The sequence below is a fragment of the Mus musculus genome, chromosome 14, assembly GCF_000001635.26.
Source record: "Mus musculus strain C57BL/6J chromosome 14, GRCm38.p6 C57BL/6J".
Taxonomy (NCBI): Eukaryota; Metazoa; Chordata; class Mammalia; order Rodentia; family Muridae; genus Mus; species Mus musculus.
The window spans coordinates 61,359,945-61,386,733 of record NC_000080.6 but is presented as its reverse complement, the minus strand read 5'-3'; the positions used below and the strand labels follow the sequence as shown (position 1 = coordinate 61,386,733).

At 39.4% G+C, this 26,789-nt stretch overlaps 2 protein-coding genes across 2 annotated transcripts in view; both read left to right on the top strand.

Annotated features, from left to right (window-relative positions):
- Positions 1-21,548, top strand: part of Kpna3 (karyopherin (importin) alpha 3) — a 74,762-nt gene extending 53,214 nt beyond the window's left edge. The window contains exons 8-17 of the mRNA NM_008466.5: positions 1,545-1,631; positions 1,977-2,146; positions 3,455-3,499; positions 12,319-12,450; positions 13,648-13,776; positions 15,759-15,863; positions 15,961-16,032; positions 16,189-16,351; positions 18,512-18,606; positions 19,005-21,548. Of these exons, the coding sequence (NP_032492.1) occupies positions 1,545-1,631; positions 1,977-2,146; positions 3,455-3,499; positions 12,319-12,450; positions 13,648-13,776; positions 15,759-15,863; positions 15,961-16,032; positions 16,189-16,351; positions 18,512-18,606; positions 19,005-19,103 (1,097 nt within the window). The 3' untranslated portion in view covers positions 19,104-21,548. The remainder of the gene's footprint in view (positions 1-1,544; positions 1,632-1,976; positions 2,147-3,454; positions 3,500-12,318; positions 12,451-13,647; positions 13,777-15,758; positions 15,864-15,960; positions 16,033-16,188; positions 16,352-18,511; positions 18,607-19,004) is intronic.
- A 4,740-nt stretch (positions 21,549-26,288) lies between these two features.
- Positions 26,289-26,789, top strand: part of Ebpl (emopamil binding protein-like) — a 20,683-nt gene continuing 20,182 nt past the window's right edge. Inside the window, exon 1 of the mRNA NM_026598.3 lies at positions 26,289-26,514. Coding sequence (NP_080874.2) covers positions 26,344-26,514 — 171 coding nt within the window. The 5' untranslated portion in view covers positions 26,289-26,343. The remainder of the gene's footprint in view (positions 26,515-26,789) is intronic.

Below are 26,789 nucleotides of genomic sequence, written 5' to 3'. Positions count from 1 at the left end.
CATTTTTTTTGTTTTGTTTTGTTTTGTTTTGTTTTGTTTTGTTTTGTTTTTCGAGACAGGGTTTCTCTGTGTAGCCCTTGCTGTCTTGGAACTCACTCTGTAGACCAGGCTGGCCTCGAACTCAGAAATCCACCTGCCTCTGCCTCCCAAGTGCTGGGATTAAAGGGGTGCGCCACCACGCCCGGTGTGAGCATGTTTTTAATAGAAATTAGGAGGTAAAGTTAACTATATATATATCACTTTATTTTCATTGTTTCCATTTTAAACTGAATTTATCAGTGATGAAAATAATGCCTTGAAAATTAGTTTTTTAAAAAGTTTTGCTGGAGTGGACCCTGTGTCTCCAGTTCTGCTCCTAGATGAAGTGGGAGAGAAAGCGTGTGTAAGATGTTCATAGAGCATTCAGTCAGTTTCTCAGAAGTTCACTATTAATGGGTCAGTAAATGTATGGAACTGAATTATTATTTAACAATCTAGAAGAATAAAGCAATAATACCTGTGAAATAGATGAACTTGAAAGTTACGAAAGTGAAGGAAGACAGATATTTAAAAAAAAAAAATCACATGCAGTAGGATTTCATTTCGCTGAAATGTCCAGACTAGACAAGTCCATGCATAGGAAAGGCAAGCTTTTTAATGATAGCCTGGGTTTGGGGAACTGAATAACAGAAGAGTAAATGGATGCTGATTACTAGAGATAGGGGAGCTCTTTGCAGTTGATGACCATGGAAAGCTGGAGTGTTAACAGTGACTGTCGAGACTTACAGTGATACATTCTGGTAAAGTATGAATTACTTGTAATAAAAAGACGAAGTTAAGTATCTAGTATACAGGTAAAGCTAAATAATCAAGAGCTAACACAGAGTAGAAGCTTAAGAAAAAGTGAACTTATGCTGAAGGGGGGTATAAGGTATAACAGTGTAACAAAGTTAGAGGCTAGAGAGATGGCTCCACAGTTAAGGCTGCTTTTCCGGGAGACACCAGTTCCATTCCCAGTATACACATGTAGCTCGAGGCCATCTCTAACTGTAGTTTTAGGAAACTAGACACCCTCTTCTGGCCTCCACAGGCACTTGTGGTGCACAGACATACACATGTAGGCAAAACACCCATACATATAAAAAAATAAAGATAGAATACTAAATACAATTGCTTTGAATTGTTTGGTAATCTGATTTAATTGGTTCTGGTTAACCCTGTCTTAGGCATTAGAATTACATTGAAAGTAAGTATTATTCTTTAAGAATACATGTTTGGGATAAGAACTTCTTAAAAATCAATTATAGGGAAGATTTTATGTTTTTTTTTTCTTATGTTAATGGCATAGTAGCATGCTTAGGTTCTGTTTGATGCTATATTGCTCAAGTATTACCAAGTTAAAAGTACTGATACTACTTATTTTTTACATATCCATGCCAAATTTGTGCAGGGAACTGTAATTGGGCAATTGTAGTGTGTATCTGACTCTTGAGTATTTTATTAGTTTACTTGAGTTGGAATTTGTAGATACATTAGATAACCTAGTCTTCCTTACATACACACAGATGCAGTACCACTTTTTCTGCGACTCCTCCATTCCCCACATCAGAATGTTTGTGAACAAGCGGTGTGGGCTTTGGGAAACATTATAGGTAAGTTGAATTTAGGTTTGAAAGGCTTTAGTTGACAATCTTAACTTTTTTCCCACATTGGCATAGCCATTACACACTATGTTTCCTCTGCATTTTATATGAGTTGACTGTGTTCATAAACTTCTAAGATAGCACTTAAGTGTAAAAGGCACAAAAGGATATATCATTTGTGTCAATAGTGGTTAAATTTGTGTTCCCCAAATCAAAATCATGGGTGGCAACGCTTGATGTTTGCCTGGTGAGGAAACATAGGGCATCAGTGTCCCAACATGAGCCATTGCACACATTTCAGACTTTCTCATCCTGACTGTGATTTTTTTTTAAATACAATTTTCATTTCTGTAGGTGATGGTCCTCAATGTAGAGATTATGTCATATCACTGGGAGTTGTCAAACCTCTTCTGTCCTTCATCAATCCCTCCATTCCCATCACCTTCCTTCGGAACGTCACATGGGTCATTGTCAATCTCTGCAGGAATAAAGACCCCCCACCGCCTATGGAGACAGTTCAGGAGGTAAATGCAGAATTGTAAGGCGAGATGGTTTGTTTCCCTGTTTATGCTTTAGGTATTCTTTTTGGGGGGATACGGGGTGGGGTGGGTTCGAGACAAGGTTTCTCTGTGTAGCCCTGGCTGTCCTGAAACTCAATCTGTAGACCAGGCTGGCCTCGAACTCAGAAATCCGCCTGCCTCTGCCTCCCAAGTACTGGGACTAAAGGCGTGCACCACCACTGCCCAGCTGCTTTAAGTATTCTTGTACAGGGAATATAATGAACATATTCTGATTTTGTTTATGAAGGTACTTCTGTTTTGAAGTATAACACACCATATGTCAAAGTTGAGTGTTGTTCAGTAATAAAAGGAATGTCTGTCCATTCTAATGCTTATTTTTAATGATGTTTCATGAAGAGAAAAAATTCCATAAAAGGGAAGAAGCCAGTTTTGTGATACTGCCTTATAGATTTCTTTTGCTAAGAAATATGCAAATAATTTGAGTGACTGCATTCAGCCCATTGATTTCTGACAAAATTGGTGTTCTTGGAAATGTGGTATATGTTAAATTTTTAAAAATCCTGTAAACCCTTTCTTTATTTGTATCTAGAGTGAGTAAATCTGTGTCCTGATCCAGTGTTTGCACCTTTTGTTACCATACTGATCATATGAGTCCCTAGGAGGCATTTCTCATTTGCTGTATATTTGTGGAAGGTCTGTTAGGTCTGAGGGTCAACAAGCCTGTTACCTTGTACTGGTTGTAATTTTCTTGACTAAAGCTATTTCACTCAAGCAGCTTATTGAATACAAATTTAGATGATGATAACTCTGAATAGTAATTTCTCTGAACTATCCAAAATGTGTGCTTGTCGCTGGCATCTCCATTCTCCTTACCCGACATTATGTCATAAAGGATGTTTCTGGAAGTAATTTAATTTCTCTTAAGGAGTATTAGTCCCTGTCAGATTTATTTAGCTCTTTTAATTAGACATTTGAAATATGCTTTTTGGTTTTTCAGATTGAGTTTATTAATTTTTATGCTTCTTAAAAGTATTCAGACATGTTCACATTGTGGGTTTTTTGTTTTGTTTTGTTTTGTTTTGTTTTGTTTTGTTTTTCGAGACAGGGTTTCTCTGTGTAGTCCTGGCTGTCCTGGAACTCACTTTGTAGACCAGGCTGGCCTCGAACTCAGAAATCCGCCTGCCTCTGCCTCCCGAGTGCTGGGATTAAAGGCGTGCGCCACCACCTTGTGTTTTAAGTAATTCTTTCTGTGTCATAGTTTGTGTTTACAATGACATGTCATCAACTCTAGTGTTCATCTTCTTTCCTCAGATTTTGCCAGCTTTGTGTGTGCTCATCTACCATACGGACATAAATGTGAGTAAAGTGGTGTCAGTGTGGGAGTTGACTCTTGATGCGATCGCACGGGTTTTTTAAAATGAGTGCTAGGGTATATTTTCTCTTTGTCTGAGTGTGTGTGTGTGTGTGTGTGTGTGTGTGCTCGCGCGCGTGCAGGGAGGCGGGATTGGAGAATAAGAGTAAATTTAAATCAGATTGATGTAATTTCTGGTTAATCTTTTTGTCAGTAGAGATGCTGATTTCTTGATCCTTGGATTGATTAAAGACAGCAGTTTCTCTGTGATCTTACTTTCTCAAATTTCTATTGAAGTAATTTTTTGAGGGTTTTCTCTGCCCCACTTTTGCCTATTCTGCTCCCAAGAAGATGATAGATCTGGGCAGATTCTGAGCTATACCAGTCCTTGCATATTTTTCAGACCCACCTGAATGCCCTGTTTCTTATCACATGAGTGTCTGCTGGGCACCTTCTGCTATAGTTCTCTTTCCTCAGGGCAAACTTCTCTTGGCTATGTGCTTTTTGTTCCTTTTCCTTGTGGCCCCTACCTGAGTTCCCTTACTCAATCTCAAGTCTCACCTTCCTCTCTTTTCTGTCCAGGCTCAGGCTCAAGCATATTATTAACAAATGAGGGGAACATTTTTTTTAATGTGTGAGTACACTATACCAGTGTTCAGACACAGCAGAAGAGGGCACTGGATCCCATTACAGATGGTTGTGAGCCACCATGTGGTTGCTGGAAATTGAACTCGGGACCTCTGGAAGAGCAGTCAGTGCTCTTAACTCCTGAGCCATCTCTCTAGCCTCATTGTGGGGCATTCTTTTACAGCACTTTGGTCAGTGCAATGCCCATGTCCAGATTACAGCCTGATCAGTATATGAATACATAGCACACAAGACCAGCCCCAACAAGTTTCAGTCACTTATAGTCATCTACAGTCTTATAATATTAAATGAAAAATGTCAATAAATTACCAATGTTTTAAATAATTTTATAGTATATGGCTCTAATTGCTCTATTTTAACAATTATTATTAATGTTTTAATCTGCCTAATTTATAAATTGAACTATCACAGATATCTGTGTATAAGAAAACACTATAGCCATGCTGGGGTAGCACATGCCTTTAATCTCAGCACTTAGGAGACAGAGATAGGTGGATCTCTTGAGTTTGAGGCCAGCTTAGTCTACAGAGGACAGCCAGGGCAACACAGAGAAACCCTGTCTTGAACAACCCCCCACCTCCCAAATACCAAAACAAACAAACATACATATATACTGTCTTAGGCATCTGTGTAGGGTCTTAGAACTTGCCCCAAGTTTGAGGGAACTGTTATAGTGTTTTTAAAAGTATTAATTTTTACAAATGATAAATTTTTATAAGCCACTATGGCCAAACAATGAATAATTGCCATGATAGAATTGAAGCCAAATTCATGCTCTATGTCATGGTCTCACAAACACACAATGTGATGTGAGCATATAATAGAGACATAACCACAGTGCTGACCACGGAAGCACATAGAATTTTATTTGGCAAATTAAAAAAAAAAAATTACCCAGCCAGAGCTACCCAGAAAAACCCTGTCTCAAACACCACACCAAACCAATCTAACCAAACGTGCAAAATATCAACAAGGAGGTAATATTTGAAATGAACATTATAAGAGCCATGAGTGTTGGTGTGCACTGTAATCATAGCACTTGGGAGTCAGGGGAGAAGGAACAGGAGTTCAAGGCCAGCTTGAGTTATTTGAGAGCTTGTTTCAAAACAAAACATTAAAAAAACCAAACCAAACCAAACCAAAAACCAACTGTTGCATTGTAAGTAGAAGGAAAGGTTGTCAGGAACAGTCAGGGTGATGTCTGTCTTTGGTTTAAAATATGTGGGACACTGGTTTATACACATGTGTCAACACTTAGTTATAAAAAGTCTACAAGACAGCACTTCTGTCTGAAGTCATAGAGCTGTTTTGAATCGTTGTCTTGCCTGTTGGACATCATGTGAGGAACGCTAAGAAGTGCATTGAAGTCTTGATTATGTGGAGGTTTTAGAGAGTACAAGTAGTAGTAACTCGAAAGCTTGGTGTGGAGTTTATCTGCAATCTTGTCTTCTGTGCTTAAAAACTTTGAGGTTTTGCCTGGTAATAAGTGAGGCCTATAGAAGGTTTTTGGATAGATAAGTGATTAGAAACATTTATATGTGTAACACATGAGAATTGATATTTGTAACAGACTGCTGAGAAAATGTATGATTTGTAGTGGGGAAGTTTTATATAAGCAGAGCTATTTTCTTTTTATAATAGGCTTGAAGTATGGACAGTAAGTAGTAATAAGAACAGCTAAGGAGGAGCTGGAGCAATGGCTCAGGGGTTAAGAGCACTGATTGCTCTTCCAAAGGTCCTGAGTTCAATTCCCAGCAACCACATGGTGGCTGTAATCTGATCTGAAGCCCTCTTCTGGTGTGTCTGAAGACAGCAACAGTGTACTCACATAAAACAAATAAATCTTAAAAAAAAAAAAACAGCTAAGGAAAGAGATGTGACTAGAATTTGGAACTTGTTCTGTGGCAGTATTTTCCAGCATAGATTCAGGAATTACAGACTATGAGGGACTGTTGAAAACATGGACACTGTATAAGATTCCACAGGCAAAGCTGTATTTCAGAAAAAGTGCTAACATTCAGCCCTAAGGAATTTCTTGTGGCGGCTTTGGAAGCAAGGGATGCAGAATCAGCAAAGCAGTTTAAGGAGGTGTAATGCAGTCAGGTCACAGACCTTCTAACTGCCTCCCCCTCTCCCTGAAATCTGGTCACACCCCTCTGTTGTTCTCCCTTACAACAAAGAACTAAGCGGTACCTGCTATGTCTCAATCCTAGTCAGGGAAAGCAAGCCCTTACCTACTGCCCCAGTAGAAAGTTGATAAGAAAGCACTCTGTAGTCTTACCACCCCTCCTCTAGCAGCTGCAGGATAACTTCTACCTACTACCTGCCTGAGTGTAGATCCTACCACACTGACTCACATGATGGCAAATCTGCCCACCCCTTAGGCATCCTTATAAGAATCAGGAAATCACTTTGTTCTGAGGATTTTTTTTTAAGGCTCTTTGCTTTGGGACCTCTGTCATAGTTTATGTGTCCATTAACTCTGCTCCTGGGCTCCTATGGGAATTTAAGTGGGCGGCTTTCTTTGTTGAAGTTCCCACCATGCTGCCTATGCACTGTCTCTTCTAATGCTTTTCTACTTCAAGGCCAGCCCATCTCCCAGCTCCATTTGTGGTTGTGAGACTTTCTTACTGTCTCTTTCCCAATTAGTAAAACTTCATTCTGAAGGATATTCTTATGCCAGCTCCTCGTGAAACATAAAATTTAAATTGGATAAAATGGACATATTGTAGATCTTACAGAGCCTTGGATAAAATATTAAGAGTCACATGGCCTCTTGTTGATAGCAAAGTTAGGAATAAGTAGTTAAAATTATATTCTGTATTCATAACTCACACTCTGAAGGAACGTACAGATTTTAAGGGGATTGTACAGTTGAGAATGCAGGTTGATGGTACATTTTTGGTAGGAGAAAATTAGCTAGTGTTGAGAAAATAAGAAAGTGACAAGATATGCTTAGATTGATATGTATGGCGAGAGAAAATAAATCAGGACTAGCAGCTTTCTACCTTGGATTTTAGGATACATATGGTCACACACACATCAGTAGGAAGATGCACAAGACAGCAGTCCTAAAGATGTGTGCAATGACAACCATTGAGAGTAAGGGAGGACAGACCGGGGCTTATGGGAAATAACTCGGAGGTGGTCTGTTGAGAGTCACTAAAAACCAAACTTAACCTGCTGTTGAGGATCACAGGAGAACTAGAGGGTCAGTTTGTGTGTTTTCTTTGTGGTGTTGCTGACAATTAATTTGCAAGTGTAATTTTAGAGTATCTGACTTTCTTGCCTGTTTTTTTTTTTTTTTAAGATTTATTTTTTATTATATATAAGTACATTGTAGTTGTCTTCAGACACACCAGAAGAGGGAGTCAGATCTTGTTACGGATGGTTTTGAGCCACCATGTGGTTGCTGGGATTTGAACTCTGGACCTTCGGAAGAGCAGTCGGGTGCTCTTACCTACTAAGCCATCTCACCAGCCCTCTTGCCTGTTTTTAATGTGTTCATAGACTATTCAGTGTCACATAACATCTGGTACCAACCTAGCCTACTTGATCAGCTTTAGCATATAGGTTTATATGCCGAGACTTGATATTTAGTGACTTGGGGATTTCGAAGACCACTCGAGTAATGATTAGTAGGATGACTCGTGATTCAAAGTCTGTTTATACTCATGCTTGTCTTTACTCACATCTAAGGGCACGGGTTAGAAACACCAGGGTGTACAGTTCAGTTTATAAGTCTATAGTTGCTGTTTCTTTTTTGTTGATTTGTTTTCTTTCCTAATTGCTGAGCATTGGTTATAATACCAACACTGGGAGGTAAAAGGAGGAGGGTCAGGAATTTACAGCCAGCCTCAGCTACATAACACCATGTCTAAAAGATAGCAATGTAACAAACCTGTTATACTGTTAGTTTTTGGGATATTTTTTCTTGTATATTATCTATTTTATAATGGCAATTAAAGGATTGTTTGGTGAATAGATGTTTGTCACTCTTACAGTTTTATTAATTTAATGTTATAAAGTGGCTTTTGCATCAAGTTTTAGCTAAATTCTACTGTTCTCGTAACAGATTTTTTTTTAAAGATTTATTATTATATGTAAGTACATTGTAGCTGTCTTCAGACACACCAGAAGAGGGCATCAGATCTCATTACGGATGTTTGTGAGCCACCATGTGGTTGCTGGTATTTGAACTCACGACCTTTGGAAGAGCAGTCAGTGCTCTTAACCACTGAGCCATCTCTCCAGCCCCAGATTTTTTTTTTAACTTACTATTTTCTTCTTTCTTTGGTATAGGTAATAGGTATACCTTTACTTTTATTTCTAGTTTTCTATTACTTTATTTTAGATATAGCTCATGTAAATTGTAGGGTTTGTTTTCATTTAGAAAGCTAATTGAAGACTCTGCTAGGGAAATTTTTGCACAGTGGTAAAGTGTCTGCCCTGTGTTCAACCCCTAATAAAACAAAGTATTTTAAATTTTAACTCTGATTATTTTATATAATATTTATATGCTTTGTTCTAGTAGCCACCTGTGTGCTGATCAGTGAACTTAGTCTTTTTTGCTTGATCTCTATTTTTGCATCTGTCATTTGCACATTCAGGGGCATTTTCCACTAACTATGGTTTTTTGGTTTATTGTTTTGTATTAAATGATTAAAGTATTTTATGTGTTTGCAGCTAAGCTTGTTAATATAATGAAAATATATAAAGAATAATGTTAGGGTTTTCAGTTAGAAATAGGACAAAGCTGTTTATTAATAAGGAATCTTAAAATGTGAATTCCCCAGAAATGTCTACAAGTCAACTGATCTCAACAGTTGTCTCTGAATAGCACCTTCTTTGGAAGGTATTGGCAAACATTTGAGTTAAAACTCAAGAATTTTCCAAAATAATGCTGGAATTAATGAAAGTATTCTATATTCACACCAGAACAATTTTCATAAAACTTTTCTTTCCAAAATAATAGTAAAGGAAGCAAGGCATTTTGTTAAATGTAGTACTGAACAAGGCACAGTAAAAATTAATGTATGCTTAACTCCCACCTCCTCAAAACAGAGGCTGCTTTCTGTTCACAGCCTTAGGACAAGGCAAAGAACAGTCAATATGCAACTTCAGCTACAGGGTTGCCAAAACCAAGCTCTTAAGAGTTGAACACAGACACCTTAGGGAGGCTTTAGGGAACCTGGACAGATAATCTAGGTTCTGTTTTGGAGCTGATGAGAAGGCAGGCGCTCCTCCCAAGCCTGGCCCAGCCCTCACTCACCTGTGTTCTGCTCCAAGGGAGAGCTTTTCCCTGTAGAAGTTCAGCGTCTAGGAAGCTCAGACTCTACTGGGTATTTTCAGTCTTGTATTTCCTTAGCACAGCTAGGCACAGTCCATGTGTTGATTGCCTGTTTCCAGTTTATTCTAATTTCTCACCATGTATTTGCAGATTCAGGACTACAGATCTTCCCTATATTATGATCACACCCAATGTCCATCCTAACTTTGGTTCAAATTCTGTGTCTGGAAACAGTCCCTATAGTTAATGATAATACCTACATGTTAAAATCCACTGTTATAACTTACATGGCCACCAAACATTAGTAATCTTCTATAGATCAAGAAAATGTTTCTAACCATAATTGTCATGCATCTAATTCACAACCAGAACCCCCAAGATTAAAAAGGTTTTCTACAATACAAATAATAACTTACACAGACATGGGGATGCAGGCACTCACACTTCACCAAGCTATGCTTGGGGAAACTGCATATGTTTAGTGCCACTGAAGGCATTCTTTGCTAAACTGTGGTTCCTTCCAGGGTCTTGGGTGTTTTTTTGTTTTTGTTTTTTAAGAAAACTTAACACAGTAGGGCATAGCTGTTTCAACTCTGCTTTTTCCTGGGACTCTTGATGACACAGATGTCAGCTTTGTTGTAAGACTGCAAGTCAGGTCCCTTGGCTCTGCTCCTTTCAGTCATTTTGTTATTGTGACTTAGTGTCTTAGTCAGTGTTCTATTGCTGTGTAGAGACACCATGACCACAGCAGTTCATACAAAGGAAACCATTTGATTGGGGCTTGGTTACAGTTTCAGAGGCCTACTTCATTGTCATCATGGCAGGGAGCATGGCAATGTGCAAACACACATGGTGTTAGACAAATTGCTGAGAGTTCTACATCCAGATGCTCAGATAGCAAGAAGAGAGAGAGAAGAGGCCTGGTTTGGGCTTTTGAAACTCAAACCTACCCTCAGTGATAACATTTCCTTTAACAAGGCCAGCCATCCCTTCTAATCCTTTGACAGTAGAGCCACTTCCTGATGACTAAGCATTTAAATACAGGAGCTTATGGGAGCCATTCTTAGTCAGACCACCACACTTAGATTTTATTTCTAATCTTTCCTTTGATGTAGCTCTTGAGTTCCTTTGATTTTTCTCCTCTGGAATGCCCCCACTGAGAGCTTCAGTTTCAAACGTGATTATAATTGTTACCTTTCCCTTCTTTCTTGTTCTTTACTCTCCACCTCATCTCACACTTGGCATAATACAGATCCAAACTAGTATTTAAGTGTTTTCTTCTTACAGATAATTTGAAATTGCTCGCATGGTTCTTAATAATGCTGAAGATGAAGATTATGTGTCTTGTGTCTCTGACTCACATGCTTTCCTAAGAGATACGTAATTCAGTAGCTGCTTTTACTTTTTGGCCACAAAATACAAAATTTGGACCCTTAATAGAAAGGTCTCTGGATTTCAAATAGGTTGAATGGTGCTTTTGCCTCAGAAGACACCAAGGAAGAACACATACCAATTTTGTGTTCAGAATCAGTGTTTTAGATCCTATAAGCACTCACCCTGTTGGTTTTGTTCTCATAGTTGAAAACTTTAGATGGATGAGGGTGAGGCTTAATTTGGGTTTTGGAGTCTCCTGCAGCCCAGGTTGCTCACTCTCACTACGTAGCAGAGGATGGCTTTGACTCCTGCTCTCCGGGTTCCGACTCCTCAGTATTGGCGGTCACAGATGTGTGCTATCACAGGCTCCACAACGTGATGATGCTTGTTGCTTTTCATTTGAGGGTCTATGTCAGGGTCAAGGGTCAAGTCATTCCTTAACATATTCACTTTTAGTAGTCGGAAAAATTGTACTACTGAATGAAGGAAGGGTTCTGGCAGGCCCAAGCATGGCAAACAGTACTAGCAGGCCTTCCCCTTCCCCGTCGTTTTCCCTTGCAAACCATGGATCACACCCCTAAAGGTAGCCACCAAGGTCTATTCTTTTATTTGGACACTTTCTTGTGCCAGACTCATTATTATAGCTGGTCACCAATGTCCAACTGTCACAGTATTGAAGTGCAGCAATCAAAAGCCACCCTAATTAGCATGCCCAATCAAAGCAAGCCTTATTCTATCCCATTCTAACAGAGGCACCCACCACCCCTTTCTCTTAAAAGTCACGCTTGAAAGATTGTTTGCTGCCTACATTAGAAATCAGTCACTTTACTTTTCTTCCTGACTTAATAAAAGATCTCTCTGTGAAAACGGGTGTTTGCGCGTGATAATCCGGGCTCTGGGAGGAAGCACTCTACTGTGTGCAGATCTTTCACTGAACATACTGAACCAGTAAAGTGCATGCGTGGTTATTATTGGGATCTTCTAGACTTGAAGCAGTACAATGATTTGGCCTCGCGTGAAATAGATCATAGTTATTTTAGTACCTAATTTTTGGACCCAAGGAGAAATACTGCTTGTTTAACAATTTATTATTTATTGTTGTATAATAATAGATTATTTATTATTATTATATCTATGTCCTATATCTATGTCTGAGCTCTGCACCTGTGTGAAGGTCAAAAGATGACTTTGTCTGGTTGGTTCTCGCCTTCCACCTTTGTGTAGATGGAACTCAGCTTACCAGGCTAGTTTGCAAACTCATTGTTTGTGAAGCTGTCTTGCCAGCTGTTTGTTTTTGTTTTTGTTTTTTAATCTGTCTGGTACATGAAGTCAAACTGGAAAAGAAGGCATCCTAGTCTCCTGTCTCGTGTTTATGAAGAGTGACCTCCGGTAGACACTGAGAGAAATAGGCTTTATCTACCAATACAAGGGTGCCTCACCACAAGTTAAAATAAAAACTGTTTTTCTGTTACAACTCCTCGAATTTCTTTTTCCTGTTTTTACATCCTATAGATTCTTGTAGACACTGTTTGGGCGCTGTCATACTTGACAGACGGGGGAAATGAGCAAATACAGATGGTTATTGATTCAGGGGTTGTACCCTTCCTCGTACCCCTTCTGAGCCACCAGGAAGTCAAAGTTCAAGTAAGTATTGTAATTTTTTTCATATTAAATAATTCATATGATCAGCTTTCTGCAGCCAATATTCAGTTAAGTCCAACAGCATGCACCTCAGGGCGCCCTACCAGGGTTCATATCTTAAACCTGAATTTGTTTGTTTTCTTAATTCATCAGCATTTCAGTTATGTGTGTCTCAGAATATATAGCTCTGTATGTATTCCATTGTCATTTCAACCAGACAGAAATAAAACTGCTGGTGTCCACAAATTGCTTTTCTAGTATTCTGTTAGGGACAGCATGGTACATATCTGATGCCTGTGTTCAGTATCCTGTTAGGGACAGCATGGTACATATCTGATGCCTGTGTTCAGTATCCTGTTAGGGACAGCATGGTGCATATCTGATGCCTGCATTCTCCTTCATGTCCTGCTGGATTCCTGGGTTCCTTCTCCATCCTTGCTGCTGAATGCTTAGGCTCCTCCTTCATCCTGCTCTGTTTCAGGTCCCTTTTCTTTTCACTGAAGTCTTCAGTCTGCCTTTGGGATAGTATCCTAACTGCATACCTTTTGCTGTGCTCTGATTAGGGGTTGTTGTAAATTCTGCTCATTATACTTCTCTGCCAAATGTTTTACCAACTAAAAATAAATGCTGACCCAGAATGACATTAAATATATTAAATGCAGGACTGTATATGACGTGGTAGACACAAATGCATGCTAATTCAGAATAATATTAAAGTCTATGGGACCTGTTCAGTGATGAATAAGAACTGTTTTAAAGATGGGACTTCATAAATTTTAGTTTTCGCTATTTAAAAAACTTTCCTAGAAAGTTTTATGTGGAGTTCAATAATTTTCCACTGGGGGCTGGCAAGATGGCTCAGTGGGTAGGAGCACTGACTGCTCTTCCAAAGGACCTGAGTTCAAATCCCAGCAACCACATGGTGGCTCACAACCATCTGTAATGAGATCTGATGCCCTCTTCTGTTGTATCTGAAGTCAGCTACAGTGTACTCATGTATAATAATAAATAAATCTTAAAAAAAAAATACCACAAGAAATTACTGTTTAAAAGCCATTGCTTGGTTTGCTTATGGCTTTGTTGTAGGGATGGAATAAATGTTAATTTTTTGTTCCTCACAGTCTCTCAAGAGTTAATGAAAAAGACGGAAACAACAATTTCATTATAAACATGTTTAAAACTGTTTTCTTCCTCCTTCAGACTGCAGCACTCAGAGCGGTTGGGAACATAGTGACTGGCACTGATGAGCAGACCCAGGTGGTTCTCAACTGTGATGTCCTGTCCCACTTCCCAAACCTCTTGTCACACCCAAAAGAGAAAATAAATAAGGTAAAGGCATGCACTGTTGCTTCTCCTCTCTATGACGGTTTCCTCGTTGCTATTAGGATGTTTATTCAGTCATGACACTCCAGGGGAGAGATCTTTGTCACGGTTTTACTGTTTCATCACTGTCTGCTTCCTTTAGTCCCACTCTCAGCACAGAATAAAAATAGTGAATATTTGGACTTTTTATGTTTAAATAGGTTGAGCAAAATTGGTAATTATTAAGTTATTAACCAGTATACAAAAAATACATACAAAACCTCCCACAAAAATAACTGGTATTTTTAAAAAATAAACATGTAATTTAATCTTCTACAACATAGAAAAGACCTTAGGGTATCATGTCTTCTTTCAAAGATCATAAAATGTATTCCTTTAAAGTTTTAAATACACACACACACACACAAATGTATTTGTAATTGGACAGCAGACACTTAAGTAGTTTTATGTCTTGTTTTAAAGTTCATTTATTTAATAGAATGTTAGAGCTGTGTGTGTGTGTTTATGTGTGTGAGGGGGAAGGACCAAGGTCAGCATCAGTTATCTTCCTCAGTTACTCCCTACATTGTATTTTTAAAAATGACTTTTATTATTTTTAATTCTGTGTATGGGTGGGTGGGCATGTGCATATAAATGCAGGTGCCAGTAGAGGTCAGAAACAGCCCCTCCCTCCCTGAGCTGGTGGAGGTCCAGGAGGTGACTGAGCTGCCCAGGTGTTCCTAGGAGCTGGGCTCTGGTTTTGGAGAACAGATCATGCTCTCACCTTGTGTTTTGAAGCAATGTCTTTCACTGGACCTGAGCACTACAGATCTTTTGTGTCTGTGCCTCACCAGTGCTTGGGTTACAGATATGTGTCAGTGAGCCGAGGTTCTAGATGGGTGCTAGAGATCTCGTCGGGGCTCATGCTCGTATGGCAGGCACTTCACCACCTCAGCCTCCTCCCAAGCAAGCCTTGACCTGATTTGCTTTTATGGCCGAATAAGTCACTCTGTTGGATGTTATACCACATTTTTCTCATTTACCTGTTGAATGACACTGGGGTTGTTGCCACTGCTTGGCTATTGTGAATAAAGTTGCAGAAAACACTGACACATCAGTAACTTTCAAGTCTTTGATTTAGTTTACTCTCTGATGTTGCTAGAAGTTGCTGCAGTCATGGTAACTGTGTGGTAGTTTTTTGAGGACCCTTTAAACTATTTTCCCTTATGGCTGTACTTTACAGTGTATTAGGGTTTCGTTTTCTCTCAAGCTGTGTGGCTATAGTTGTTGGTCACCATGTGTCTCGCATAGGTGCTGAGTACCTGAACGCAGGTCCTCATGTTCTTGTAGAAGGCACCTTATCCACCGAACCTTCTCCCCTGACCTAATGCTTTAAAATAAATATCTTGTAGTGGAAGTAGTTTTGACAAGAATTTGGAAATTCCAATCTTTGGGCATGCCTTTCAAAATAAACTAATACAACTCTGTGGAGAAAGGTTTGAGGCTGCTTTATTTGCTGTTGTATCTACTTAGAATTATGCTTAGCTTAAAGTAGGCTTACAGATCATTACATAAACACTGGGTTTAGTGGACATACGAGTATCACGACTGGAAGCTTCCTTCCTCTTTACTTAAATGGGAAGTCTGAATTGGCTAAATAGCAGGTACAATGCTTGCCTTGTAAACCTGACAACCTGAGTTAGATCTCTAGAGCCACATGATGGAAGGAGAGAACCAAATCTCAAAAGTTAGAATTTGTCTGACCTGCACATATGCACTGTGGCACAGATGTGTACAACCTTTGCTTATATACCAAAACTAGAATCGCATACAGCGATAGTAAGTAAAATTAAAAGGGCAGTCTTGCACAACCGATCACTTTTTAGATTTGGTCACTTTAACACTACTCAGGAGATTTTGTTATCAAATATTTAAAATATTAAAGAGAAAAATAAAAACATTAAAAGTAGCTTTTTCAATAAAAGTGGTCCATATTTTGTTCACTACAGGAAGCAGTATGGTTCCTTTCCAATATAACAGCAGGCAATCAGCAGCAAGTTCAAGCTGTAATAGATGCTGGGTTAATCCCTATGATTATTCATCAGCTCGCTAAGGTCAGTTATATTATAAATTCATTATTTATCTTAATTTTTTACAACCCACATGTTTTTGATAAAGAGCTTACTTTGCGAAATTGTTTTTACATTTTAGGGGGACTTTGGAACACAAAAGGAAGCTGCTTGGGCAATTAGCAACTTAACGATAAGTGGCAGAAAAGATCAAGTGAGTATGAGAAAATTTAACTTGTCACTTTACTAATTTCAGCAAGGGCCCTTCTTATTTTTGTAAGTTACTAGATGTTTTCGTCTGGGTACTGCAGTTGTTAGAGGAAAAAGAATTAACAAATATTACAGATATTTCTTCTCTTGTATTGTCTAGGTTGAATACCTTGTACAGCAGAACGTAATACCACCATTCTGTAACTTACTGTCAGTAAAAGATTCTCAAGTGGTGCAGGTGGTTCTAGATGGTCTTAAAAACATCCTGATAATGGCTGGTGATGAAGCAAGCACAATAGCTGAGATCATAGAAGAGTGTGGAGGTAAGGAGTGCCCCTGGAATCCAAAAACACTAGTCCTCTGAGTTCAGTTTATCTAGAGGACAACTGAAGGCACACTGGTCAGAGTATGTTGCTGGTCTTATTCACATGGGCATTACTAAAGGATTAAAAAGAAAAGAAAACAGTAGTTCATACTTTGGAAATACACAAGTTATGGAATCAACTTTCCTGGAAATTGATGGATTTTAGGAAATATTCATTAGTCATTTGTTTTCCATTGTCAAATTAAGACTGAGGCTTGAGTGCTTATGGGAAAAAATTGGTTTTTTTAGCTCAGAGTTTTGGAAAGTGACAAAGTGTCAAGGACAAAATGGTTTGAGAGTGTATATGTGTGCGCAAGCACACATGGGAGAGAATAGTGAGTCAGAGACAGATGCAGTGTTTTTCAGTAACTTCCTATTGTGAGATGAAACTAAGGAAGGTCTACAAAGGTTTTACTAAGCCTTCTAAAGACCAGATCCCTAGGACTGAACCATCAGTGGGCCCCACTTTTTAATGGTTCTTAACGCCCTCCTAATTACTCTATACTGAAAATCAAACCACAGCCAAATCATAGTTCCACTTGATGTCACAGTGTACCAGAGTGTGTGCATGGCCTGATGTGGACCAGTAGAATAGTAAAAGCTCTGTTGAATCCAGCATTTCTTCAACTCTGGACAAAGCAAACACATTTATTCTTGTTGCACATATTACTGTGGGACTGGGTGGACTCTATCTACTTTGGGAGGTTGCCTGGTTGTGTTCATCTCGTTTGAATTCTGTAAGTTGAAGAGGCTTTTAGACTTGCTACAAAAGCATGTTGAAGATAATAGGACAGAAGTTATTAAATATTGTCATTTACCTATTCAGTATGTACTAAAGTGTCCAGACATTAAGACGTTTCTCTTACTACAATTTAGTGATTTGTGTGTTTGTATTTTTGTTACTTATATGGATAGTTTACACCACTTATGCTTTAGAGAAAAAAATGGCAATAGCCATCACAGATCAGTAAAAGCAAAAAAGTATGTGGGAGTTTTGTCCAAATTCATATAAAGAGTGTCAGTAGAAGCAGAGCTAACATGGAGGTCATCTGACTATTAATTCATATTCATACTTGTCTTAAGATATCTATTATTTCTAAGATATTACAAATTAGCTTCATAGTCAAGTTCATAACTTAGAAAGTTTGAATAACTTGAATTATTTCTCTTTAGTGTTTAAAACTATATTTGTTTCTACTGGAGTAATAATCACAACATAAAATCTTATTAAGCATTTTGCATTTATTATTGTTGATACCTATTTCCCTACTTTTCTGATTTGTATATTATGTTTTAAAAATGAACTATTCCAATATGTTTGAAAGAAAGCTATCTCGAGGATGAATACTAAGGTTTTACATTTACTAATGTGTGCATCTAGTACATGAAGTACATGCTGCACACCTATATGCAGCACTTAATAGATAAGAGGATGGCAAGTTCAAATCCAGGCTTGACTGCCCAGGCCTTGTCTCATAAAACCAGAGATCAGTGATTAGTGTTTTCTTTATACCTGTAGATCATAATCTATTTCCTTTTTTTGTTTTTTTAAGGTTTTTTTTGGGGGTGGGGGGGTTTCGAGACAGGGTTTCTCTGTGTAGCCCTGGCTGTCCTGGAACTCACTCTGTAGACCAGGCTGGCCTCGAACTCAGAAATCTGCCTGCCTCTGCCTCCCAAGTGCTGGGATTAAAATGAAGTGTTTTTTCATGTAAAGGTTCCTTCAGTTATTAAGTTCTAAAAACTTAAATTTCACAGTCATGAAATAGCATGCAGAAAAAAGTAGAAGACAAAAGATACAATATGATATATCATGATTAAAATGTAACATTCTGGGAGGTTTTCAGATCTTGTACTGGCACTAACTTGCCATGCAACCAAAAACAAACTCGATCAGATCTCTGTCAGATGGAATGTTTTGGTGGTTGTTTTTGTTTTTTAGTTTTGTTGTTGTTATAAAAACATTAAAGGGAAAGGACTTACTGGGCTGCTGGTTAAGTTTTTATCTGCTTTTTAAATTGTCATATTTAAGTGGAGATAGAGCATATTCTGAGGTTCATATAGTTTTCTATAATCAGATTGTACAGATTAGTATCACCTTAATTTTTATGTTCTTTGTTAGGTTTGGAGAAAATTGAAGTTTTGCAGCAACATGAAAATGAAGACATATATAAATTAGCATTTGAAATCATAGATCAATATTTCTCTGGTGATGATGTAAGTAAATATTAAAATAGAGATGTCTGGGTGTAGATTGAGACTTTCATATATAGTGGCCATTTACCAAGAATTTATTAGTGTGCATTATTTGTACCATTTTCTGTTAGATACTCCATCAATGACTTTAAAAAATACTTCATACTTCATCTAAAACTTCATTATCAGGTTATAAAGTGATTCTTGTTACATTTTTAACCTATTAACTGGGAAGAAATAAATCTAGAAATGTTCAGATAGGTTAAGGACTTCTGCAGATACAGGAACTTATGACAGACACTTTTTTAAAAATGCATATTCAATTGTCTATTTTTAATTTCCCAATAAAATTGTTACTGATTTTCCTGGGATTTTTAGGTAGTTAAAATTCATTCAGAGTTTCTCCTTTGTTTTCATAGATTGATGAAGATCCTAGCCTCATTCCAGAAGCAACACAAGGAGGTACTTACAATTTTGACCCAACAGCCAACCTTCAAACAAAAGAATTTAATTTCTAAGGTCAATTAAGTGCAGCATCTTTCATTCAATATGAAACACCACCAGATGGCCACCAAGCGATAAGACAGCAAGCAACAGAAGGCTCCCAGCACTCTTGCCTCTTCATTTTGATGCTTCTAAAGCAAGCCATGTCTCAGTCACTTTGCAGTTGCCAAAAGTCACTCTCACATGGACTGTAAATGCATATGCATGATTTCCTAAACTGTTTTAGAATTCTCCTTAACCATCTCAACTCCCCTATATTTTCCATGTTCCCTGGTGCCACATGCTGACAACTGCAGTCTCCAGTTAGAATATTCCATAGTGGTGGTATATCAGCTGCCCACTGATACGCCTTTGGAAAAAGGTGCGCTGTGGATCAAGACACTTTGGTATGATGTATATTCATGTTGGAAGACTACAGAGGTGCAGTGTGATCTGAGCCTCCATCATTGTCCTCCACAAACATATTTTCATATTCTTATGTGGAAGAATTAAAAGTACAAGCCAAATGATTTTCATTGGTGAAACTGACACAAAAGTAACTTAAAAACAAGAAACTTGGTTGTTGATTAAAAAGATAAGTTTTTTAAAACTGTACTTCACCTACCATTAATTGATGTGTTTATTATCTGCCTCAGAAGCCAGGGTTGGAGGAAGAGCTTTAGATATCAATGGTAATGCTTTCGCCATTATACCTAATTTTTTGAGAACAGCAAATCCTATTTGACCACTCACTTCAGCCTGTGTGTTCCTGCTGTTTTGAATAATCAAATGCTGTGCATGGTCTCTACCTGAGCTGCAACCTGTTACAGACTTGAACTTCTGTTAAGTTGAAAGCAAGAGTCCTTGACTACAAAAATACACAAATAAATAAGTCAAAACAAGAATGGAAAAGGTTTAAATACTGATTGGTAAGGTTTTAAGACAAAGTCTTGCTTTCAGCTTCCAGGGGTTAATTTTATTTTTGTTTTAATTTGATAATTGGATATGGTTGATTTATATTGGGTTTAAACTGTGGAGCTTTCATGTTTACTGTAATTTAGTCTTAAAATATTTTTTACTTAGTAACCAGTACTTTTGATAATGTGGTGGCAACAAACCAGCAACTATCTAGAAGTGTTACAAGACTTCATTCTTGAGTATTGGAGTTCATTCAGATCTCACTCAAAGCATCTGCACACATTAAAAGATAAACCAAGGATCTGTGTAGAGGAATGGTCTGCAGTTATTTAACTCAGCCTGATTTGCAGTGATCTTAAGCTCTGCAAAATCTGGCCTTACTATGTAAAGTCATTGCTTATGGCAAATGGTCTGACCCAGTTATTAATGAATGAATAGGGATTTGAAATTTTTTAAACTAAATAATTTGTGCTGTCACAGAAATGGTTTTGTTGCTCTTGTTCACTGGGTATAATTTCCCAATGCATTGATGTGAAGGGATAGAAATCTAAACTAAGATAGTTTTCAGATGGGGGGTGTATTTACTGTGATGAAGAAGAGACAGATGCCATCAGAGCTTTGTGAAACAGCTGGGGTGTTTTCACTGATAAACAACACATAGCAGGTGTGCTTCATTACAAATATATGTATCTGCCAAGGTGGAGCCACTTTAAAGAGTGAGTTTTGTCTTGTATCTAAAATGGATACAAGCGTATGTTTAAACTGCAAGATTTTTACTTGCTAGAGAATCTGTTTTAATATAGTGGTTTGGCCTCTGATTATTTATAGGTTTTATAAATTTTAGAATCAATTTCTCTTTAAGGTGGCTCAGATTTTTCAACTCTTGTGCACATAAAATTGAGTTGAAGTTCATTGTGCCTTTTTTCTTTACCCAAATTTTGAGTTAAAGCTTCATATGGTAACTGCATCCTGTTCAAACACTTGTCTAAATTTTGAAACTGTGTAGTGTTCACTAAAAGTAGGAGTAACAAAGTCAGAATGAATTAAGGTCACACACTCTGGTGAAACCCTTAAAGTCACAACCTTCTTGATAGTGTGAATTGTCCCCTTCCAGTTACTTCCTTCTGGTCTCTCCCTACTTAACTGACAGTTACCTTTTAAATTTTGCACACATTGAGATTAAAATTGGGCTTCTACTGTGATGATTCCTATTTCCTCTCGCGTCTTAAGTGCAAACTAACCGTTAAGTAACGTTGGCATCAAGTAGTGCAGACTCCGTGCCTCTGCTTGAGCGGTTTGCCGTGACCTGACCAGTTTTGAGTTGGAATCACACCATTTCGTAGATAAGGAAACTGAGTGTATTGCTGCACTTTTAAGTTTTCAAAACAGTGTTTTAAAATTGCATTGTTTTTTTTTTTTAAACTCAGTTTAAAAAAAGACTAAAATGTTCTTTCAAAAGAGGCATCTAAACGTGTTCCTAATTTTGTATATGGGCTTAGGTTTTGTAACCAATAAAAAAGCTGCTATCAAATATGATAAAACATTGAAAGACTTATTTCTGGAAATAATTGTTTAGCTTTGTTTTCTGTGTGGTTACATTTAAGTTTTGTTTATCTTCAAATGCCAGCCACAGTGGTGGTGAAGCATGAGTGACTGTATTTTGATGTTTCCTTTCTACCATAACACTGACCAACCAGTAGCTACTGTAGAGAGTATGTTTTGACAAATCAGAAGTACCAACATGTGTGTAATTTCCTAAGCTGCCATAACACAGAACCAGTGAACTAGGGGCTTCAAACCACAAAAACTGTGGTGCAGTTCTGGCAGCAAGAGAAGTCAGGTCGAGCTGCTGGCTCTGCAGGGCTCCCGTCCTGGCTCAGCCTGGAAAGGATTCCTTCCTGGCTTCTGGTGGAGACTGGCAATCCTCAGCTCATAGTTCATCACACCGCTCTCTGCCAATTTGTGTATTGAAATGCTGTAACTTAGAAGAAAACCCCAGTTATTTTGAAAAGATGGTGTGATTATGAAATGAAGCAGACATTCAGGCTTTAAAGCCTGTAATTATAACAGAAAGTGGTAATTGAAGTAACCCTGAAAGCCTTTACTTTCAAGGCAGAAGTAACTCTGAATGAAATCTTGGATTAATTAGAAGAACAAAAGAACAGCCAGAATTTTGAGTATAGAAATATTCTTCTGTATACTGCCATTTCAAAATCCTTTGAAAAGAAGTCAGTGCAGTGGTGCACACCTTTAATCCCAGCACTTGGGAGGCAGAGGCAGCTAAATCTCTATGGTTTCAAGGCCAGCCTGGTCTACACAGAGAAAGCCAGTCTTGACAAAACAAAAAACAACAAAAAAGAAGTCAGTGTATAAGTAGATCAATGCGATCATATAGTCTTGCTCTCATTTCCTTCAGATGTGCATCCTTTTTAGGGCATTCATCGCTGCAGGTAAACCAAGAGCATCTGGCATTTGGATGGCATTGATCTTTCCATGGTAATTTTTTTAAACACTTTTTGACTATGATTAGATTTTTAACTCTCTGGAAAACTTTAACTATTGGTGGGGGAATATAATTTCTATTTGTCAAACTGACTCTAAGTCAGCTGACCCAGAAAGTGTTCATGGACCCTACCTTCCAGCTTAGAAGTAAACTTCATGTAATCAAAAGCGTGGGACAGAATGACTCTCAGAAATGTATGTAGAGACCAGTCATGAAGATGGTTGTTTGGGAAATCAGATGTGGGATACAGTCTGTCTCCATGATTGATTTGCTCAATAGATAACTTATTTTGGCCCATTTCTTGGTGTTGGGTAACTGATTGTTCTGCAGGTGTTTTCCTGTGGCCAGTGAGCTGGTTAGCTAGTCACCAGACTAATAGCAGCTCATCCTCTTCCAGGCCAGACAGCCAGACACATGTCTATAGACATTGCTAAACATCTTCTGATGGCCTAAACTGCCATCCTTGTACACCATTGACCCGGATCCACTCTTGTAGTAAAGGCTTAGCAGAGGCAGTGCACAGCCGTCTGCTGTGTGAACAGTAGGCTTTTCTCAGTGCTGTTCAGGAGTTAAATTAGTGTTGGTTCCAAAAGTCAGTGTAGTTTGAAAACTTTTCATGTTCATTACTTCCTAAGGCACACAAGAAAAGGTTTTCCTCAGAAGCGTACAAGTTTTTTAAGCAATGCATGAGAGAAGTAGAGAGCTTGAGCTCCAGATTCTGAGTACAGATCCCAGAAGCATTAAATAAATAAAACAGTACTATTTGTTCTGCAGTGCCCTTCCCTCTTCACAGAAATTTCCATCTGCTACTCTCCCGAGGCTGTGTATATAAATCTATAAGGTAAATACGGAGTGTCTTTATGGATAGCGATTTTACCAGTCTTATGAGTGTGTGTTACAGAGCATACATTTACATCTGTGTGGTAGCTTGAAGATTTATTATTTTTCTTTTGAGGCAGCCGTTTAAGGGACAGGATTGAGAAGTGCTGAGTCAGACACTCTAAGGGAGCGTAATCTGCTTTGCTGGCTGCTGTTCCCTCCTGTCTTAAAAAACATTCACTTCTCTTAAATGTCCATCTTTATAGGTTTTATGGTTGGAGCTAGTTTAACTTTTCCAGAGAGCAGAAGAGACTGAACTGTTGTAGATACACACACACCCCTTCCCCCTCAGCCTGAGCACCTGTGCAGTGCTGTGGTCCTGGTTGTAAAGGCCTTACTGCTCCTGGTTCCTGTCAACTTAAACAGGCCACGGACCCCAATAATGAGCAATGTGACTAGTTTCTGGTTATAGTGAATGGTGGCATTCCATCCTCTCTACACAATTCTAGGGTGGGAAGAGACTTACAGTTCATTTCCAGCCTTGCCTTAGAGTTGGAATTACAGCCTAAACTATCTTTGCCCTGTCTAAAATTTAAATTTTATACTATCTCAATTCATACTCACCATTCTTGCAACTCTCTGTGTCTTCGCTTTTTTATGAATGGTTAAGACTAAGCCTTTAGAAACACTAAAATATTTTTTGAGCACCTGCCCCATGCCGGGACTATGCCAGGGCATAGGATAGACACATTTCAGGAGTGGCCTGGTGAGGAAGGTGATGCTGCCAGCCAGTGGTTCCTAGGGTCAGCTGCATTTGGTTCAGTGCGGTCCACTTGACCTAGTGAGGAAATTTCTACTAGGTTATATTTTTTTGCAAACTATGAAGCTGATTGTGCTGCAAAAACAGGTTAATTGATTGGCAGGTTGGCTGGAAAACCTGGAGGTGGGAAACAGACAGGCATTGTCAGAAGCATAGAAGGCTATCAGGCCAGTGGAGAGAAGGATTAATAAGGTATGTAAATGGGGTAGATATCTGTCTGCTGCTCACAGAGGCCAGAAGAGGACACTGGATCCACTGGACATGGAGTTATGGATAGCGATGGGCTGCCACTTGAATGCTGGCAACCAAACTGGGTCTTCTGCAAAACTAGTAAGTGCTCTTAACTGCTGAACTATCCATTTGATGCTTCAGCCCCAAATACCAATCTTCTATTATCCCTCTTGTGTGCCGATTCACCATTGCTCACAGAATACTGAAATCCTACAGATTCATTTTCAGGAAGTGGTTTGCTATATGGCTATATTCCCATCTCATTCCTTCCCCTGAAACTCCTTCACTGATAACCCAGGCTGACTTGTCATCTACAGGAAATCTTCTTAGAAATGAGTACCTGGAGTCAAGCCAGTCTCAAAGTAAAGAAAATAGCCATAGAAGATAGAAGAGCAATCAGTGACATAAAAAATAATAATGTTGGGGGAAAACCCATGTGTTTGTTTTCCCTTGTTGTGCTGACATCCAACCTGGGCGGGGTACCCCCAGTGATGTCTGCCCCTAGCTATCAGCCTCTCTCTGGCCCTGTTCGTGGAGGACAGGCTAGTTACAGGAGTGCATTGCTTTTCTTGCCACTGTGATTAAAAACAAAACACGGACAGAAGCAATCTAAGAGAGGTTTGCTTTGACTCTTAGGCCGTGGGCAGTCTGTCATGGCAGGGCTGAAGTCAGGTAGAGTGAGGCCTGCTGGTGCTTACCTTGCTTGCTTCTCTTTCTAGTCAGCCCGGGACCCACCCTAAGGAACAGGGCCACAGGTAAGGCATGCCCTCCCACCTTAACTAACACCTAAACTTAATCAGAGACTAGTCTCCCAGTTCATCTTAAGTCCTGTCAAATACACAACCATCACCAAAAGAATTGTGAGAAAATTTGATAGAGAAAATGGAGTTGAGAAATACACTGACCATATCGAAGAGTAATTGGTTTTTTTTTGTTACTGGACTGGCTCTGCTCTCTTAGCAGTTCTTGGATTGGACAGCTGGTATTTGTCAGATCCTGTAATAGGTGCCCAGGATCACACACCAGTCACAGCCTCTGCTCTGTGGAGTTTGTATTCTAGGGTAAGGCAGTCGTAATAAAGGGTAAAGAGATAATTTCTACAGATGTTATCTGCCACAAATAAAAGTACAAGAAGTGGCTGGAAGAAGTTTTTTGAACTTATGCCAGCACTCTTCTGTTTTGCTAAAGTACACATAACAAAGTTCACTCTCCTAGCCAGCCATTTTCAAAGGTACATAGTTCAGCAGTGCTTAGTTGGCTACACTGCCATAGAGCCAACCTGCAGAAATGCCCTCTATTGCAAAGTTGAGATTAACTCCACTAAACAACTGCCTTCCCCTTTCCCAGAATCCACCCACCTTCCCGAATCATAGTGGTTGCCAGGCAAGTGCTGTGCAGCTGAGGCATGGCCCTAGAGGAGGCATACAGCATTTGACTTTTGAGGGTTAAGTATCAGAAATAGGGTCAGCCATCTGCATGGGATTTAAAAGCCTGGAGGAGTGGGAGCATGGTGATACCTGCCTGGGGTTGCTGTCCTTATGAGGTCGAGGCAGGAAGATTATAACCTTGAATTCGACCAGCCTGGGCTGCATACTGATTAACGTTTTAGCCTCAGCTACGTAGCTAGACTGCTCAAACACAATGGTTGAAAGGCCGATAATGACTTAGCTTGAGCCTCCTTGACAAGACTTGGTAAGCATCTTTAGACCCTTTTGTCTCAATATTTATCATCTCCGGACAAAAATCCCCACCGTTTGGACTTCACTTTGTTGAGCCTCATTAGATGTCAGACTTCCTGTATCTTTTGGAGGCAGCTAAATATGTAAAGCATGAACCTGGGTCCAGGAACCATCAGGACAGAATGGGCTGCACCGATCCGGCAATGGGCCGGAAGGCCGGCCCCTCGGAGGCCCGCCCACGAGAAGCTCCGCCCACAAGAGGCTAGCTCGCAGGCTCCCCGCTCGCCGTGGTGTGCTGTGGAGCCATGGGGGAGCATTGGGCGCTGGGCCCGGAGGCAGGCTCCTCCTTGCTGTTGTGCTCAGCGCTGCTGGCCGTAGGGTGCGCGCTGGGCCTGCGCCTGGGCCGCGGGCGGAGCGCGGTGGAGCGTTGGGTGCTCGCCTGGCTCTGCTACGACTCACTGGTTCACTTTGTGCTGGTAAGTGTCGCCCCGTCGCAGCCTGCCTTGGGGCTCCGCCCAACTGAGGAGGGATGGGAGCCCGCAGCCCTGATGTCTCTGGCGGCCTGATGGTGCAGCTTTTGGCCTAGATGGATCCCTCAGTTCAAACCGAGCGCCCTACTCCTCAGGTGTTGCCTGGTTTATCAAACGAATTGAAAATTGAGAATCAAATTGAGAATTGTTAGAGGAATGTCGCCTCCTCCCTTGAAACTTTAACTTTTGTAGGTCAGACATATCTAGAAATTCATTTCTTG